Source organism: Ostrea edulis, chromosome 7 (genome assembly GCF_947568905.1).
Source record: "Ostrea edulis chromosome 7, xbOstEdul1.1, whole genome shotgun sequence".
Taxonomy (NCBI): Eukaryota; Metazoa; Mollusca; class Bivalvia; order Ostreida; family Ostreidae; genus Ostrea; species Ostrea edulis.
The window spans coordinates 33882877-33900636 of NC_079170.1; the positions used below are offsets into that span (position 1 = coordinate 33882877).

At 35.7% G+C, this 17760-nt stretch overlaps 1 protein-coding gene and 1 pseudogene across 1 annotated transcript; one reads left to right on the forward strand and one right to left on the reverse strand.

The window, feature by feature from the left end:
- Positions 1–504: 504 nt before the first annotated feature.
- LOC130048646 (uncharacterized) lies at positions 505–4652 on the reverse strand (annotated as a pseudogene).
- A 3950-nt stretch (positions 4653–8602) lies between these two features.
- LOC130048647 (interferon-induced protein 44-like) lies at positions 8603–17436 on the forward strand. The gene is made up of 6 exons (XM_056145650.1): positions 8603–9287; positions 10308–10351; positions 12342–12539; positions 13138–13284; positions 15517–15688; positions 16126–17436. The coding sequence occupies exons 1-6, from the start codon at positions 8603–8605 to the stop codon at positions 16401–16403; spliced, it is 1524 nt and encodes a 507-aa protein (XP_056001625.1). The 3' UTR covers positions 16404–17436.
- The last annotated feature ends 324 nt before the right edge of the window (positions 17437–17760 follow it).

Below are 17760 nucleotides of genomic sequence, written 5' to 3' on the forward strand. Positions count from 1 at the left end.
AAAATATTGGCTTGTTTATCAATTACATTTCATTTGTTAGTACATGTATAGTTAGTTAATTTCTCAGCAAAAAATTCGTTTATAATTCTTTTAGAGCTTTTAAAACCATTTTGATCCACCTCAATCTTTTAGAAGAGTCTCGAAACCAAAAACATATAGCAAATACGCATGCTCAATATCTGGTCTACGCCCAGAATTACGCTCCTTTCTGAAATGCGATTTAGGCCGGGCTAAATTTTGGCGTAAATTAGTTACTTGGCCTAAGTTACGCCCTAAATTTACACCTTTTTGTGAAACGGGCCCCAGCTGGTGTATTTATATTGACATAAATAGAGTTTTGTTTTTTTAATATTAATGAGCCTCGTCAGATAGAAATCGACCTTATGGCAAAATTTTCACAATTTGATATTTTCATTATTTTAGATGGTGCATGAAATACTGATTAAGAAATCGAAAACGGGACCTAAATATCTGTAGTAATAACAAAGATATTGAAGTTTGAAAATGGCACACTTTATAAAGTTACTTTAAAACACCGATATTTTAAATTCAATTGTGACGTCATGAATTTTTCATAACATGTTGTATTATACATAAACGTAGTTTTTTCAATAAGTCATAATGATGTAAATCAAAAATACAAATGATTCAGCTTTGTCTGATGAAATTCCTATACATTCATTCCTCCTCAGGAGCGGGACACGTGACATCTTTGTACGGCGCTTTTACATAAGGTCTGATCTCACGGAAGAGGTATCGCATTCTGTCCTTAGAAAGTCCACTTGGCAAAATAACTTCAGGCAATTCGGTGCGCAACCCATCCAATTCGACTCGTTCTTTAAAAAGATTAATTTGTACTGCTGGGGCATCAAGCGTTTGTTTCGCTTATACTATGCCTGGTTCCTCAGCTGTGAACATGAAATGATGGAATTTCCCGATCCCTTTCACCGGCTTACAATATTTATTGAAGAAAGCATCCCACTTGAACCATTGAAAATCTCCACATCTTGCTACCGTATTACTCTTTGCAGATTGCTTTGTTACTTGTTCTAACTGCTCAATGCTGTCAACTTCTGATCGCCGATAATTCTTCTTTAGCATTCCGAAGCAAGAATCGCACAGACATTTGGTATGACCAGCTGTCATAAAATGCAAATTTATTTTCTTGTGGAGTCCGTTTAAGCAGCGCCATGCAAGATAATGTAGAGTTGTTTTATTTTTGTTTTGGCCAACGCAGTTATCGGCGTGAAGATGGCAAGCTGTTTCCCCGTAGCTGTTGGCATTGAAGTAATGATACACTATACTCAATACAGCATTTGATCCGTGCGTTTTACTTCCATTTTCACCTATAGTTTCATTTTCATCTATTAGGTAATTGGATTGAAGAGGAAAGTTCTCATCACATACTCCGAAAATCTGTACCTTTCGGGGTTGTAGAAAAAAAAAAGTGGTCCGACTTGCTGTGAAGAATGGGGAATAGTCACGTATTGAGAAAAGTCAAACGTATAATGTACATTCTCATAAGGTACAGAACATGACTGCAAATATCTGCCATGGGGTGTGTCAGCATCTTGAAGTTCACCCCGTGCTTTAGTAGTACACTCTTTGTAGAACTCGCGCTCCTGTTTCACTTGGTCTATATGGTCAATCAGACGCTGTGTGAGTTCCAACTTTGTCTCTTCATCAAATGCACCCGCTATATTTTCACGGAGACCATAACATGTCTTGCAGAGGTCTGTTTTTGGGTTTCATGAACTGTATGAAAGGTACACACACATTCCAAGCTTCTTTAAATGTAGATAACTCGACGTACGTGTTATTTGATTCCAGGCAGGCATCTTTGTACTTTGCATGTACTGCTGCTTTACTCTCATTACACGGAAGGAGAACTGGTGGCGTGTCGTCGCGTGCTCGCGGGGCAGCAGACAATGGCAACCCAAACTGGTCAGCGTATCTCTTGATGAACAAGACTGCTGCTTCAATTACACAAAATGGATGACCATGGTTTGAATTCTTACCGGTCAATCCGTGAACTCGCGGAGTAACGCCGTTTTCTTTCAACTGTTTCTTTAGGCTTTTAAATTCCGAACGTCCTATTTCGAAAATAGAGCGCCAGGCACTCTCGCATATTTTCATTCCTTGAAAGGTGTAACGGAACCGTTGACGTTCTCGCTTGTTCCCTTTAGTGGTGACCTCTCTTGCTATGGTTACCTGATCTTCGAACTTGGACAATATACAAATGTCTCTCTCACTTTTGGTAAACTCGCGGAGCCTTAAAAGAAGCTGGAATGCATGTTCTTTGTATGAGGAAATGTCAACAAAACAGTTCGTACTGCAGCCACACTCACTTGCAAATAGATTGTTAACGTACACCTGTTCATGATCCACATTATCATCGTAGCTTGGTTGTGATTGTACGGATGACTCGACATAAAATTCTGTCACCCTGTGTCTGATGTTCTCATCATCTACCCCATCATCAAGGTCTTGGTCGCTACCTGTGTCGTCATCAGGTGTCCACGTTGCTGGTGGGGGTGTTGGAGATCTGGGAATGTATTATTGATAAAAATCATCAGTCTCTTCTTCAAAGTGATCTCCCCCAGAACCAATGTTCATGATGAAAACTGAAACATTAATAAAAAATCAGTATTTACATTATCGACTTATGTCTGAAATATCCCCCTTCCCAAATAAATATCAATGATAATGCGCCTTAAAATTTAACTAATGACGTACATACAACGACGATGGCGTATGTACAATAGAGCATAAAATAATACGGTTTAAACCCTTTATTTAAAATGAATGATTTAAATGATACGTGTAAATGATATGACATGCACATCTTATATACAATAAAAAAGGGGCTACCTACATATAAAAATCCACCACTGCAATAATATTTAAATGAATATCTTATCAGATGTTTTTTTTTTTTTTTTAATTTTCTATTTATTTCTTAAATGGTTTATCATATTTTCAGTGGAAAAACGAACATACTATTAATGCAATGTATCCGTAGCATATTTCCGCTTTGCAGTACCTATTTGAATGTGATATGAAATACTTATGACCCGGTGATACATAGTAAATACTGAAAATAAGAATTTAGTTCAAAATACAATTATGAAACATTTTATTTATTTGAGATTTGTGATATATCTGTTAGAGAAGTGGGTCGAATATTTATCAATCAGTATAAATTTGTACATGTATCTCGAAATCAATTTTTTGAGTAAAGACTAAGAGTGCATACAAAGCTTGCAAATTCAAGAGAAGTGTGTCAATATTACACGAAAATCGCAGTACCAAGGGGATATAGGCTTATGTACATACAGATACGTCGAACTGAAATAAAACGAAAATTACATTCATGTTTCTACATACAGTGTCAGAATATTCAAGCCAACCCGAGATAATTTCCATAAACATATTATCCTTTATATGATTACATATTTTATTTCAGAAATGCATCCTCAATATTGATTTTAACCTGTTGTAAGGACATTGCAATATTCAGTTCAGTTATATATATTTATTAACTGATTCACAATATAAATAGGCCTAATTGTGCAATAATTCGAAAAGGTCATTAAGAATTATATTTTCTTTGCATAAAATGTATGAAAAGCAATAAATATATTTTAAAAATCATTAGAGGGACACTTATAACTAAGGTCAATGCAGTTAAATATTAAGATTATATTGTTTGTAAAAAATCATAAAAGAATATTCCCCGTGTTGAGCCTTTCTCGTCGTCAAAGGGAAGTAATTCGCTTACATCTCTCAACCATAGTGACGTATTATATATATATATATATATATATATATATATATATATATATATATATATATATATATATATAAACAAGCATTTAAAAGCTTAGAAACATACCTGTTTTGATAAACAATCTTTTTAATTTTTTGTGAACAAATATTTTCTTTGGGAGCCAAATAATAATTAAATAATGCGACACAAAAGGTGATTTCATGGGCTGTCAATGGGAGTTACAAGCGCGGGTCGGGTGTAATAAACGCCCTGGATCTAGCTGGACTAAGTTGAGAGATGACCTATGGGATTGAGATTAAATGCACCAGATATACATTAGCCTAACGGCAAGTTCGTCGAGTTCGGTAAAGTTTTTTTTTATACCTCTTGAATCACCCTCGAAACGGGTGGTCCTTATTGTTTACAAGTAACTTGTAACTTTGCGAACTTTACACATAAACTGACTCATTCAAAACGTTTTATGGAGGTGATCGGTGGGAAAATCACATATTTTGGAGAAATTATTAGTATTGTGTTTAGTTTTTTCTTGAGTAGGGGTTATAGGGGTGTACATAAGATCTATACCAGCTATCCACGCGTCAGATCAGGTGTCTGTACATATTGATTACTGTATATAGGCCTAGTATGATGAGCGACAAATGTACAAGGTTTGACATTAGGCCTATGTTGTGTAGATTTATCTTTAAAAATCTATTTAAAATATTTTCTCTTTCTTCTGATGTAATAATGACAACTATTTTACTTTGTAAAATATCTGCATATCTTACCTGCAGCTGTTGTTTGGATGTAACTTGATGTCTTCTGCTGTTTGAGAAATAGATCGGACTCGGCATTCGTGGAGCAACTGTTTACATCGGACCATGGTTACAAAAAACACTTAGGGGCTCTATGAGGGAACCTCTTATTTTTAAAGATGGTCATGATGATCTTGATAATTATTTCGCTCATAGATAGGCGTGTCTGTGGACATCTAAAGCTGATTTACTACACACAGTAAAAATGAAACACGTGTTGAAAAATTACCGGGAAATGTTTGTTATATTTATTCGTTTGTTTCTTATTATGACGTCGCACGCCATAAGGTCGATTTCTATCTGGCGAGGCTCATTTATTGATTTGAATTCAGACAACCGTGATAACACTATGTATTTTGTAGAAACCTTTAATCAATCATTTCGTCTTGCACTGGACACAAGACTACAATACTTAAGCCCCCTTTCGAGCTGTGTGTTCTTTCTACATGTACCGTTTGCAGATACAAACTTCCCTCCTGGAATAACATTCTGCTAACTTTACATTATTCGCCACTTTGTTATTGGGTAATGTTTCATGCTGCATACTGAGAGGATGGATTTTACGTGTCGCGTGCAAAGGTGACGTAGATAGCGATCCGTGCTGTTTTGTTATTGGTGGCAAGGGAATTTTTTGGCTCTTAAACATGTGAGTACATCAAAGTCAGATTTTGACAGACTAATGAAAAATCAATTTTCCCTTCATGTCAATATCGCTGTATTTCGTTGTATTCGTTGTTGGTGTAGTGAAGAAATTATGACCGAAAATTACATGTAATCTATACATATTGATGCTGAAGCACAAAAAACTGCTCTTAGTAGGTGCCCTTCTCTCGCTAATTAGCATCACCCCATCACCATCAGAGTTCCAAGCGAGGGGATTTAGACACTGCACAATCAGGAACCCTGTCTGTCCTTCTTGAAACTTTACCCTTCATATGGGACCATCTACCCTCCCTCTCAGCTACAGACCTTTTGCTGGACCATACATGTTTTCACTTGGATTTCGTCAGTAACTGACCACTTGTCTTAGTTTCGTATTTGCACCCATCTATATGCTAGAAGTCATGGTGACACTTACATGTTGCGTATCAACGTTTTCATTAAGCACTCAGCTACATTTGACATGTTTCCTGAAATTATATTGTATGCATTTTAGCTCACCTGAACTTTTCTGATCGCCTGTCGTCCGCCGTCTCTCCGTCTGTCTATCTGTCCGTCTGTAAGCTTTTTACATTTTCGACTTCTTCTCCAGAACCACAGGTCCCATTTCAACCAAACGTGGCCAAAAACATCCTTGGGTGAAGGGCTTTCAAGTTTGTTCAAATGAAGGACCATGCCTCCTTCAAAGGGGAGATAATCACAAAAATGCAAAAATAGGGTGAGGTCATTTAAAAATCTTCTTCTCGGGAACCACTGGACCAGACGAGCTGAAATTTACATGAAAGCTTCCTGACATAGTGCAGAATCAAGTTTGTTACAATCATGTCCCTCGGAGTTGGATGGGGCCACAATAGGGGATTAAAGTTTTACCTACAAATATATATGGAAAATCTTTAAAAAATTTCTTCTCAAAAACTATTGGGCCAGGAAAATGGAAATTTACAGGAAAGCTTCCTGACATAGTGCAGATTCATGTTTGTGAAAATCATGGCCTCGGGGGTACAATGAGGCGACAATAGGGGATCAAAGTTTTACACACAAATGAATAGGGAACATCTTTTAAAATCTTCTTCTCAAAAACTACTGTGCCAGGAAAGTTGACATTTATATGAAAGCTTCTCGACATAGTGCAGATTCAAGCTTGTTAAGTTCATAACTCCTGGCTTTAGGATGGGGCCACAATAGGGGATTGAAGTTTTACATAACTAATAAATAGGAAAAAAATCTCCTTAAGAGCCATTGGGCTAAAGACGTTTATATTGGCACAAAAGCTTCCTGACATAGTGCAGATTGAAGTTTGTAAAAATCATGGCCCCAGAGGGTAAGATGGGACCACAGTAGGGGATCAAATTTTTACATACAAATATATAGGAAAAATCATTAAAAACTTCTTAAAAATCACTGGCCAGAAATGTTTACATTTACATGAAAGCTTCATGACATAGTGCAGATTCAATTTTGTAAAAATTATGGCCTTCGGGAGGAGGTTTGGGCGACAATAGGGATAAAAAGATTTACATGAAAATATAGAGGGAAAATCTTTGAATATGAACCAAGGTGACTCAGGTGAGCGATATGGCCATGGGCCTCTTGTTACACATGTAATATCATTTCAAATATGGGGTATTTCCATTCTTATGCCCCCGAGATCGAAGATCGGGAGTATATTGTTTTTGTCCTGTCTGCCATTCCGTAATTCCTCAATTCTGTCATTCTGTCATCCTGTCTAAAACTTTAACCTTGGTAATAACTTTTGAACAGGAAATGCTAGAGCATTGATATTTCACATGAGTATTCCCTGTGAAAAGACCTTTCTGTGGGCACTAAACCTTTTTATCTTGACATTTGACCTACTTTTAATAAATTTTACATTGGTCATAACTTCTAAATGGTAAATATTAGAGCTTTCATATTGCACATGAGCATTTCTTGTAACAATATCTTTCTACTGGTACCAAGATATTTGCCCTTGTGGTCTTGGCCATCTTTGGAATTGACCATTATCGGGAGCATTTGTGTTTCACAAACACATCTTAATTTTTTTTTGAAAGTTGACCGGGTCTATAGTGCGAAACTGTCCCCTGCTATATGTACGTATTATCGGATCCCTGGTAAGTTTTGGATTAAACATGTGGTATGCCTCATATAATTCTATATGTTAATTTGTCAGACTGATTTCGGGTCTTGTTTTATTCGGCATATATCCATCGCAATACATAGTAGAACACTGCAAAAATATACAGGAAATAGGTCGTCTTATTGCTGTACAGTTTCAAATTAGTTTTCAGACAAAAAAAAAGATATCCAAAAGGAAAGTCACCTAGCTCAAAAAAAGTAACTGGTCTGAATGTGATATTCCGAGAATTTAAAACGAAAGTCACTCTAGTTTCAGAAAACAAAATAACCTTTTCTAAATATGTTTCAGGTATTTAAACCGAAAGTCAAACATCCATGCATTTAAATTAAAACTCATAGTCTATTACATTTAAAAGAAACTTAAATTACCCGTTTTAGATATGATGTTTGATGTTATCAAAGTGAAAGTCGTGATTTTGTAAACGATAAAATTCAAGCTAACACAGTTTCCTGCATTTATTACACCGTTGGGATTCTAATAACGACTTAAAGCAATACAAGCTGTAGCTGACAGCTGACTGACGGTAAATAAATTGGAAAATAAAAGAACAAATATTTGATATATTTGTTATTGAATATATATAATTAAATAGAATCAGAGTGAATCTGAAGCAATAAATCTGTCAAATCAGCAATCTGGTCGTCCATGCCTGTAAAATACATTAAATCTGCTTCATTTTTGGATATTTTGAATTTTTGAAATAAAAGACACCATATTCTTTCATATTCGCTTTGTACTTTATGTCTCTTTCTCTCTGTCTCTATCTGTGTATGTTGTACACTTAGTTCTGTGCATCGTGCGTGATGATAAATCGAATTGAAATTGTATCTGTTATGCCCCATGATATTGATAAGTCGCAAGAAAATGTGACGATGTAAGTCAGGGGATCAAACCACCTACTTTCAGTTAGATTGAAATAATAATTAAGATATTTTTGACTGCAGATAATCGATTTAAATGGTATACCTTACTTGACGATTAGTTTAAATGACTTGTATGAATAAATCAAGTATTTACATACATCTATTTATCTGTCTCGTTAGAAACATGAGAACATATGAATGTCTTGTCATGTTTATGCGACAGTAACACGGATACAGTGTGATGGTAAAAGGTACTTATAAAACTATGTCATTCATTAAGCATATATCTACTTTTTATAGTTAGCGTTTGGTAATATTTGTTTGATAAAATGCATGTAAATTATGAATTCTTCAGAACATGGCCAACAATATACCAGACAAAATTCTGACTAAAAAAGAAGAAGATGTGTTGTCATCTTGGATTGGGAACCAATGTCAGTTTCAGCTGTTGTACAAAATGAGTCGGGATGGACTGTCACCTAATACATTTCATCAACTTTGTGATGGCAAAGGCCCCACCGTAACTGTACTGTACAACACTATCGGTAATGTGTTTGGAGGTTACCTCTCACAAAGCTGGAACTCCAATAATGTCCAGATCACAGATGAGAACGCGTTTCTGTTCAAATTGCGAGATCAAAATCAATCCTACATGAAGAAATTTAGTATCCGAGTACCTGCGATGGCTGCATGTGGAGTAAGAGAGTGGGGACCCACATTCGGCGGAAGGACTACGCTTGGTGCGTTTTTGTCAAACGAGCGAAATATACCTTGTTTTCAGCAAGTTTTACCAAATCAGAGTACACAGATTTTTGACTTGCATACTTTTTCTGACAGTAAAAAGAATTTTGTTCCAAATCAATGTCAGCAACGTACATATAATCAAGTGGTTGCTTGGCTAAACGGGTTTGCTTTGAATGGACAGGAACATCTCGGAAACAGTTATAGCGGCAGCAGTAATGAGGTAGATAGTTGGGACTCTGGAAGTACATTGTCCGGGGGAGATTTCAATGTCCTAGATTTAGAGGTGTGTCTTCTTAAGGGTAAGTTCTTCTGGATCTTGTGACAGTAGGTTGTGGAATAGTATGTATTGATCAAACAAATGGGCTATGTTAAGCATTCTTAGTAAAATCTGTTAAAGAACAGTTCTGTGTTTGCCCAACTCTTTATGTTGCATTCCTTATGGGAGTTATGAGATTAATAACTGCTTGTTGTCTTCACCTTTCTTTTTCAACCTTATTTCACCACACATGTCGATTGAGTATATCCCTGTGAACTCGAAATAAAAAAAAACCCCACAGAGTCCTCCACATCTGCTTCTTACTTCGATATTTCATTGGAAATGGATTTTAACGACAAACTAACAACTCAACTTAACGACAAACGGGATGATTTCACCTTCTCCATTGTCAGCTTTCCATACTTATGGAGCAATTTTTTATTATCCTCTGAATATGGTGTTTATGTCTCTCAATTGATTAGATACGCAAGACATTGTTCTGTGTATGATAAGTTTTTAGATCGAGTCAGAATATTGACAAACAAAGTGATGTATCCGGGGTTTTACCATTCTCATTTAAAGTGAGTTTTTCGCAAATTCTATGATCGTTATAATGATCTACTTTGTCGATATAACCGATCATTGGTCCAATTGCTGTCTGACATGTTTCATCCACATTGTTAGACCGTTAATGGCACACTGATTTTGACTACAGATTATTCCGTTTACCTGATCAAAACATAGGGTCCACGACGGGTGTGATTTGTCGACAGGGGGTGGTTACTCCTCCTAGGCACCTGGTCCCACCTCAAGCATGTCAAGGGGTCGGTGTTTGCCCAACTCTTTATTTTGTATTCCTTATAGGATTAATGAGATTAATCATTGATCGTTATCTTCACCTATCATTGAAAAAACCTTACATACATCTTAATTAATGGTGATCGACATTGTCACTCCGTATTTGTCTGATAGTAAATGTATACACGTATCCTTAATACAGTTCAATAATGTATGATACATTCATAATCCTTTGTAGAATGGAAAAATCCTGCAAAAATTGTATGAACTGATCAACCTTGGAGAGAAGTGCCCCTGTGGAATTCACAGGTAATAAAACTAGAAAATTATAATGCTCTAGATTTATGCATACATATATATGTATATATTCAGTTGTACTTAAGAGTACAATGTCATGTACATTTCATTCCTTTTGCATTAGTAAAGAAGAGTCAAACAATATGGATAACTTCTTCAGGTCGAGAAAGTTGGAACTGGAAAAGACAAAATTTCGGAGTTTATTTTTTCTTTTTTATTTCAAGGAAATATATTAAATATTGATGAAATTACATTTAGGATTACACCAACGTAACTACATGAGGTCGATTTTTCTTCTCGATTTTTTCTCGCGTCATCCTGTTTTTAAACTTACAGGTATTGCATATAAACTCATGATGATTCTGATCCATCAACCCGTGAATATCGGACATTTATATAACTGCGGATAGGCTCTGTCTAAAAAGGAGTTAAATAGTGAAATAAACACACCAGCTGAGGTCTGGTTACTATGAATGACAAACATTTGATTTTTATGTTTGTATTTTGACCTACGTCCCACGAAAAATTTGAATTCTAATTTTCTACATTGATGAATTAGAGGAACGCAGATTAAATTGAATGCTTTCATGAATGGAAATTTCTAAATCACATTCAAAATATATATTTTATATATTTGTTAAATGACAAAATCAATACAGATAGGAATTTCTTTACTCACTGAATTTGATAACTGGTTATTCCGCTTACGATATCAAGCTATAGGACTCACGGTGGGTGTGACCGTTCAACAGAGGATGGTTACTGCTCTTAGTCACCTAATTCCACATCTGATCTAAGGGTACGCTACTCTTAACTTTGTACTCTTTATAGGAGTTATAACATTCATCACTGTTCGTTATTTTCACATTTTCATTTGCCACAATGATTGCCTTGAAATGCAATATCAAATAATTTAATTTCATTGTAACACGCAATTTCATTGGCTGAGTACACTGGAAAAATACTATACAGTTGTTGACTGGAGTTGAGGGCAACAATTAATCTGTCAGACCGATGTACAAACTGTTGCCCATAGCCGAAGGCCTTGTGTTATTATGTTGATTGGTATGCCCATCTTGAGAAACAATTAAGAGGATACGTTTTTTTCTGCTGTTTGGCAACATTTTTGTTTTGTGGTTTGGTTGTCTGTGGTTTCGAGTATTGACTGAAAGTCCTCTTCATATGCACTGCCGACACATCAAACATTGGCCATATTTGTTTACCAAACGACAGGAAAGATGACTTGTTTTAGCGCAAGATGAGGTCACGTCGGTCAACGGTTTTTAAGCAGTGAATTTTAACAGTTTCAGTCCAAAAGTCGCCGGAACAGTCAAAATGTTGGACTTTTTTGGTGGAGATTTACATAGGAACTGCTGTATAAGTGGCATTACAATATATATTGTATAACATAATTTGTTATGGGGACACGCTGTCATGACAAACCAAGACGACACAAGGCGGCGCTACTTCTTTCTGTAGTTTTACACCGCAGCACTGTTGAATTGTGGGATTTCTAAGAAATAAAAGTTCAATTGGATAAACGTGTACAATACAATACTTTTGTTACACCTCAATATCAAACAAGAGTATATTTTCTTACAGGTACACAAAGATTAACGGTAAAAGTTGTGATACATCGTCATATGCAATTGCTTGCATATCAAGTATTGGTATTTGTATTATGAAATATCTTTTCACTGGTGTGTGGGTGTGTGTGTGTATGTGTGTGTGTGTGTGTGTGCTTGATCTGTTAGTACATGACATTTTGTGTGATGTCAGGATTTAGATTTAAGTTTTCCGGTACTGCATGTTGGAGCAACTCCAAGGCCGATCTTGCGCTACGAAGAAGACATCAACCTATAAACTAATTGATGGAGTTTACGCTTCACGGATTATATAATAAAACATAGGTTAAAAAATATACTCATTTTTAAAATAAATTAGGTCCAGTTACATGTACATATACATGCCTATACTTTATGATTTTTCTCTCTCTTTTTAGTCTTTCCATTCACTTAAAGACTACATCTCGAAATATCGTCCTCTTGAAGATACCAGTGTGACCAATGTAAATATTTTACTGCTTGGTCAAGTTGGAGCTGGAAAATCGAGTTTTTTCAACACCATTAACTCAATTTTCCGTGGAGAAATTACATCACGTGCATGTGCAGGAAGTTCCGAGCACAGCTTGACAACAACGGTAAGTATATTAATCTTAGGTTAATTTGTTTATAACATATGTTGTATCATTTCCCAATATTGAACTCGATGTTTTCCCTATGTAGGTGTTCGGTTTGTTTTCATGTTTTGTAGTTTAGTTTTAGTGCTAGTTTCGGAGCTCAGTTAAGGCTATCCGAGGAAAATCACTGTGGACTAGTAAAATTTCCCACATAATATGCATTATCATTGCATCCAAATGGAAATGCATTGCGTAAGAGTCCTGACCCGGTTATTTTCTCGTTTTCTACGAAAAGGGGCACTTAAGGTTGGATTGTTTGCACGATGGTAAATGTTTTCTAAAATTCTGACCATCATTGACAAGATTGAGTGGTCAGGAAAATTGGATTTGGTTACCACTATCATTTATTTGAAATATATACCCCGATATTCTTTATTAAGTGAACCCTTAGTTTCTCCCACATAGATTAAGCCACATAGGGTACACTCAATAGAGTAGACAACATCTGTTTCCGTTCTCAAGAGACAAAATTGTGGGGTATGCCTATACCTGTTAAAGAGGGTGTATAACTGATATTATTTATCACTTGCAGTTTGTTTGATGTTTTATATTCCATCAGCTAAGAAAATACAGAGTTCGGGACCCCAGCTCCAGTCAGTATCTGAATTTAAGACTGTGTGATATGCGTGGATTAGAAGAGAGCGTAGGCGTCAAGATACAAGATATTGCCTTGCTTTTAGATGGCCACATTCCGCAACATTACCAGGTGACAGAGATCACATATAATTTCGGTTTCTATTACGGGTTCGTCTATTTCATTGGAGCATGCAAAACATATATTAGGTCATGGGATCAAACGATGCAACTGCAAAAGTCTAGGTCCTGTGTAACAGCAGGTGTGGCACAATAAAGATTCCTCCCTGCTAAATGGCATTAAGTGCCAAACATAGGCCTAAAATTTTCAGCCCTTCGCCGGCAATGGTAACGTATACATATGCGTGAAAGATTCTTGAGAAGGACTTTCAACAAAATGCAATCACTCAATCCAATCTAAACGGGTTCATGTTGGTAAAAATGTCACGAAAGTAAAATATTATTATGTTATTATCCCTTTCAAAAACGCATCCAGCAAATTCTTCATTCAAATAACACGTTTTCATTCCTGGTCATTTTTAGCTCTTCTGAGCCGAAGACTCAAAGAGCTAATCATATGGCCATATATCTGGTGTGCGGTGTGCATCAACGTTTTGAAAAAAGGGCTATATCTCAAGAACTCCTTGGCCAATGTTTGTCAAATTTCTCACAGGGTATCCTTGGCCCAAGGGCTTTCATTTGTACTAAAACCAGGGTTGTCACTCTTTAACAAGGGGAGATAATTAGGAAAATGTAAACAAAAGTAGTGGTTGCTAAAAAATCTCAAATTATTACAAAACCTATGCATAAGGATGAGAATCGGTTGTAGATAAAAATTTGTTCAAGGCATCATCCTGGGGCAAAGGGTGTGGTCTCAAGGTAACTTCAAAGTTGACCTTAAATTTTATTTTGTTAAAACTTTGATATTTTGCTTAGTTTAAGGACTGGGATGAGCAAATTTTGTCAGTTGATGCATCTTAGGACTTAATACCATGTTGTTTCAAAAGTAGGTCATGGTGACCTACTTCTTGAATTTCTGAGGTAATTATTATTAAATGGATTTTGATGCATATCTTGGACACTTTTGGGCCTATGATTGTCAGTTGACGGATCATGGAACCTTAAAATACGTCATGTAAAAAGTATGTCACCATGATCTACTTTCTGAATTTTATGGCTAATCATTTATAAATACATTTTAGGTTGTTATTTCAGATACCGAGAGGTTTAGAATCATCAAACCTTGTAAGTTGATGCGTCTAAAGGCCTCGAAAGATATTTATCAAAAAGTAGGTCACAATGTCCTACTTTTTGAATTTTGCAGACATTCAAATTTCACATTTTCAATTTTAGATGCATATTTTAGACACTATGAAAGCTAGGATCATCAAACTTTGTCAGTTGATGCATCTTGAGTCTTCATAGTCTGTTGACCAAAAAGTAAGTCACCATGACCTACTTTTGGAATTTGATGGCTACATATTAATATTTCAGATATTATTTGACTTACAATTATAAAACTTTGTCAGTTGATGCATGTTGAGTTTTCAGTGTGTTGACTAAAAAGTAGGTCACCGTGACCTATTTTTGGATTTTGACGGCTATATCAGAATATCTCAGATACTATTTGACTTACAATCATCAAACTTTGTCAGTTGATGCATCTTGAGTCTTCAGAGTGTGTCAACCAAAAGTAGGTCACTGTGGCCTTCTTTTGAAATTTGACGGCTATATTTGAATACTATTTGACTTGTCAGTTGATGCATCTTGAGTCTTCAGTGTGTCGACCAAAAGTAAGTCACCGATACCTACTTTTGGACAGTTACATTTCAATTTTCAGGTACTATTTGACTTAAGGTAGTACTCTATATCGTCATAATGGCTGACTTCCTTTAAAAACATGGATGAAAAAATCTATATCAGCAATATAAAACTTTTACTTTTCCATTTAAATACCTAGCTGAGTAGCTCAGTAGGTTAGAATACCGACTGCTGAATTGTAGGTGGCAGGTTCGAGTTCAACAGGGGTTTTAAATTTTTTTCAGATGACCTACTAAAACTGTATGTTTTGACAAAATAAAGTAAATTTGAAAATTTTCAACTTCAAAATATTGTTGTACATATCCTTCACTTTTCATCTACATCAAATTTCTCTGGTGTAGCATACCTCCTTAACATCATCAAACTATGTTAATTGATGAATCTTGATTTGTTAGAATTTTTGCCTGTTCTACAATGTATTAGAAGAGCGATTTTAGGCCCATGGGCCTCTTGTTATTTGCATGTTTTGATTTACGAATAACATTTATCAAACACTTATATTCGTATTGTGGCATTAATATCCAGTTAATGTTCCTTTCATGAGTTTAACCCAGCCTCTCATGCTACACACAAATTCCCTGGATTTAAACGAGACCCAAACTTGCAGGACAAAATCCACACGTTGGCCTTTGTGATAGACGCCAGTACCATTAACGTCATCAATACCGCTGTCGAACACCAAATGAAAGAAATCCAGAGCTTAACTGTTGAGAGGGGTAAATATTTTTTCATGGCATAACAAATCAAATGTTTTTTTCCTATATATCAAAATCAAGAGTCAATTTTCATGCATATTTGGCATTAAAAATGTTGTTCATCCAGCTTATAATGAAAAAGGAGACGATTACAGATATTGATTTGAGATTAGAACACATACGGACCCTTAGTAATTTGAGGCGGGATTAGGTGCCTATGCGGAGTAAACACCCCCTGTTGACCGATCGCATTTGCCGTGAGCCCAATAGCTAAATCTTGATCAGATAAATGAAGTAATACGTAGTCAAAAACAGTGTAACAAAAATAACCTAACAATTGGTATGAAACACATCAAACAGGATTTGACGTAAAAAGATTAGTCTAATATAGCAACATCGCAATAATCATTTCATCATTTGGAATATGAAAAATTCAACTTGATTTTTAATTTTTACAGGTATTCCGCAGGTTATCTATTTGACAAAGCTAGACAAAATTTGTCCTGATGTAGACAATGACATAAGAAACATCTTCACGAGCAGCGCGTGTAAACAAGCAGTGGATACGGTGGCTGACGTCATTGGAGTTCCCAGATCGCATGTCTTCCCCGTCAAAAACTATGAGAAAGAAACTCGACTACACACATCAATCGATATTTTGGCTCTCTCAGCATTGCGTCAGACTTTGGTATTTGCAGACGACTTCTTGGAAGATCAAAGTGAATTTGCAGAATGAATGTGCATACATAACCGATTGTTTGGAAATTTTGGATCCGTTCTGTGAACATTTGAGATAATTATGTCGTGTAAATATTCACTTCAAAACATTAGACACACTGCCATTTTAAAAATACAAGCAGTATACGTATTTCTGAATTACAAGCTAATAAAGAGGTACAGATATTTAAATGAGAGGAGCACTGTAGACTAATTGAAGAACAAGATAAGAATAATAGAAAACGAGTTAATAGTAATAAAAATAGTAATGATATATTGTAGTTATAAGAATATTAATAGTGGTGGTAGAAAAAACAGCAGCAGCAGCAGCAGCAGCAGCAGCAGCAGCAGTAGTAGTAGTAGTAGTAGTAGTAGTAATAGATTAAGTAGTGATAATTGTTGTTGTTAGTTGTTGTTGTTGTAGTTGTGATATTAGTAGTAGCACTACTGCTAGTAGTAGTAGTAGTAGTAGTAGTGGTAGTTGTAGTAGTAGTAGTAGTAGTACTAGTGGTAGTTGTAGTAGTAGTAGTAGTAGTAGCAGTAGCAGCAGTATTTGTGATAGTAGTTGTAAAAGTAATAATGATGATGATAATAATATAATAGCAGCAGCAGAAGCAGCAGCAGTAGTAGTAGTAGTAGTAGTAGTACGTAGATGTATTGAGACGAAATATTTCAAATAACACGTTGCTCGTCCAGTTCTTACCATGTATGTTTGAATTATGCACGCCACACGAGTGTAGCAAAACTTTATATTAGGGTTTAGTAAACAAGAGGGTACGGTGTCATTAAATCAAAATGGAATTTTGTCAACTACTTCTGCTATTAATTCAACGCTTCCTCAAACAAAATTGTGTCTTCTTTTTTGTCAGATTTTTAATTGTTCCCCAATGATATCAAATATTCTATCACTCATTTGGTACAAAATATTAGACCAGTATAAGGAACTTCAAGATATAAAGCCGAAATGGAATTTCAATATACAGTTTACTTGTTTGAAAGGTGACAATAACGAACAGTTATCAGCTTATAAACCTCATAATGAATACAAAATCAAGTACTCTGAAGTTGAAATAAAAAATATTCTGGAGTTCATCATTGACATTATCTTTTGATCTTTGGTGATTAGGTTTTTCAACATTCTATAGGAATACCCGTGAGCTTGAATTGTGCTCCTTTGTTAGCTGGCCTGTTTTTATATTCTTATGAAGCAGAATTTATTGAAAAACTTCTACATGAGAAGACAAAATCTCTTGCTGTGACCTTCAACTCGATATTTACATATATTTATGTAGCAATATTCCATTACCACCTGCATAGGGTGTTTATATCTCTCAACATAAATGATACACTAGAGGTTGTTCTGCGTAGCATCAGTT

What these genes read in the sequence shown, in the direction of transcription:
- LOC130048647 (XM_056145650.1), top strand. Translation starts at nt 8,603, where the DNA reads ATGGCCAACAATATACCAGACAAAATTCTGACTAAAAAAGAAGAAGAT. An exon ending in AGCACAGCTTGACAACAACG is followed by an intron (nt 12,540 to 13,137) that starts GTAAGTATATTA and finishes ATATTCCATCAG; the next exon opens with CTAAGAAAATACAGAGTTCG. An exon ending in GAGCTTAACTGTTGAGAGGG is followed by an intron (nt 15,689 to 16,125) that starts GTAAATATTTTT and finishes TAATTTTTACAG; the next exon opens with GTATTCCGCAGGTTATCTAT.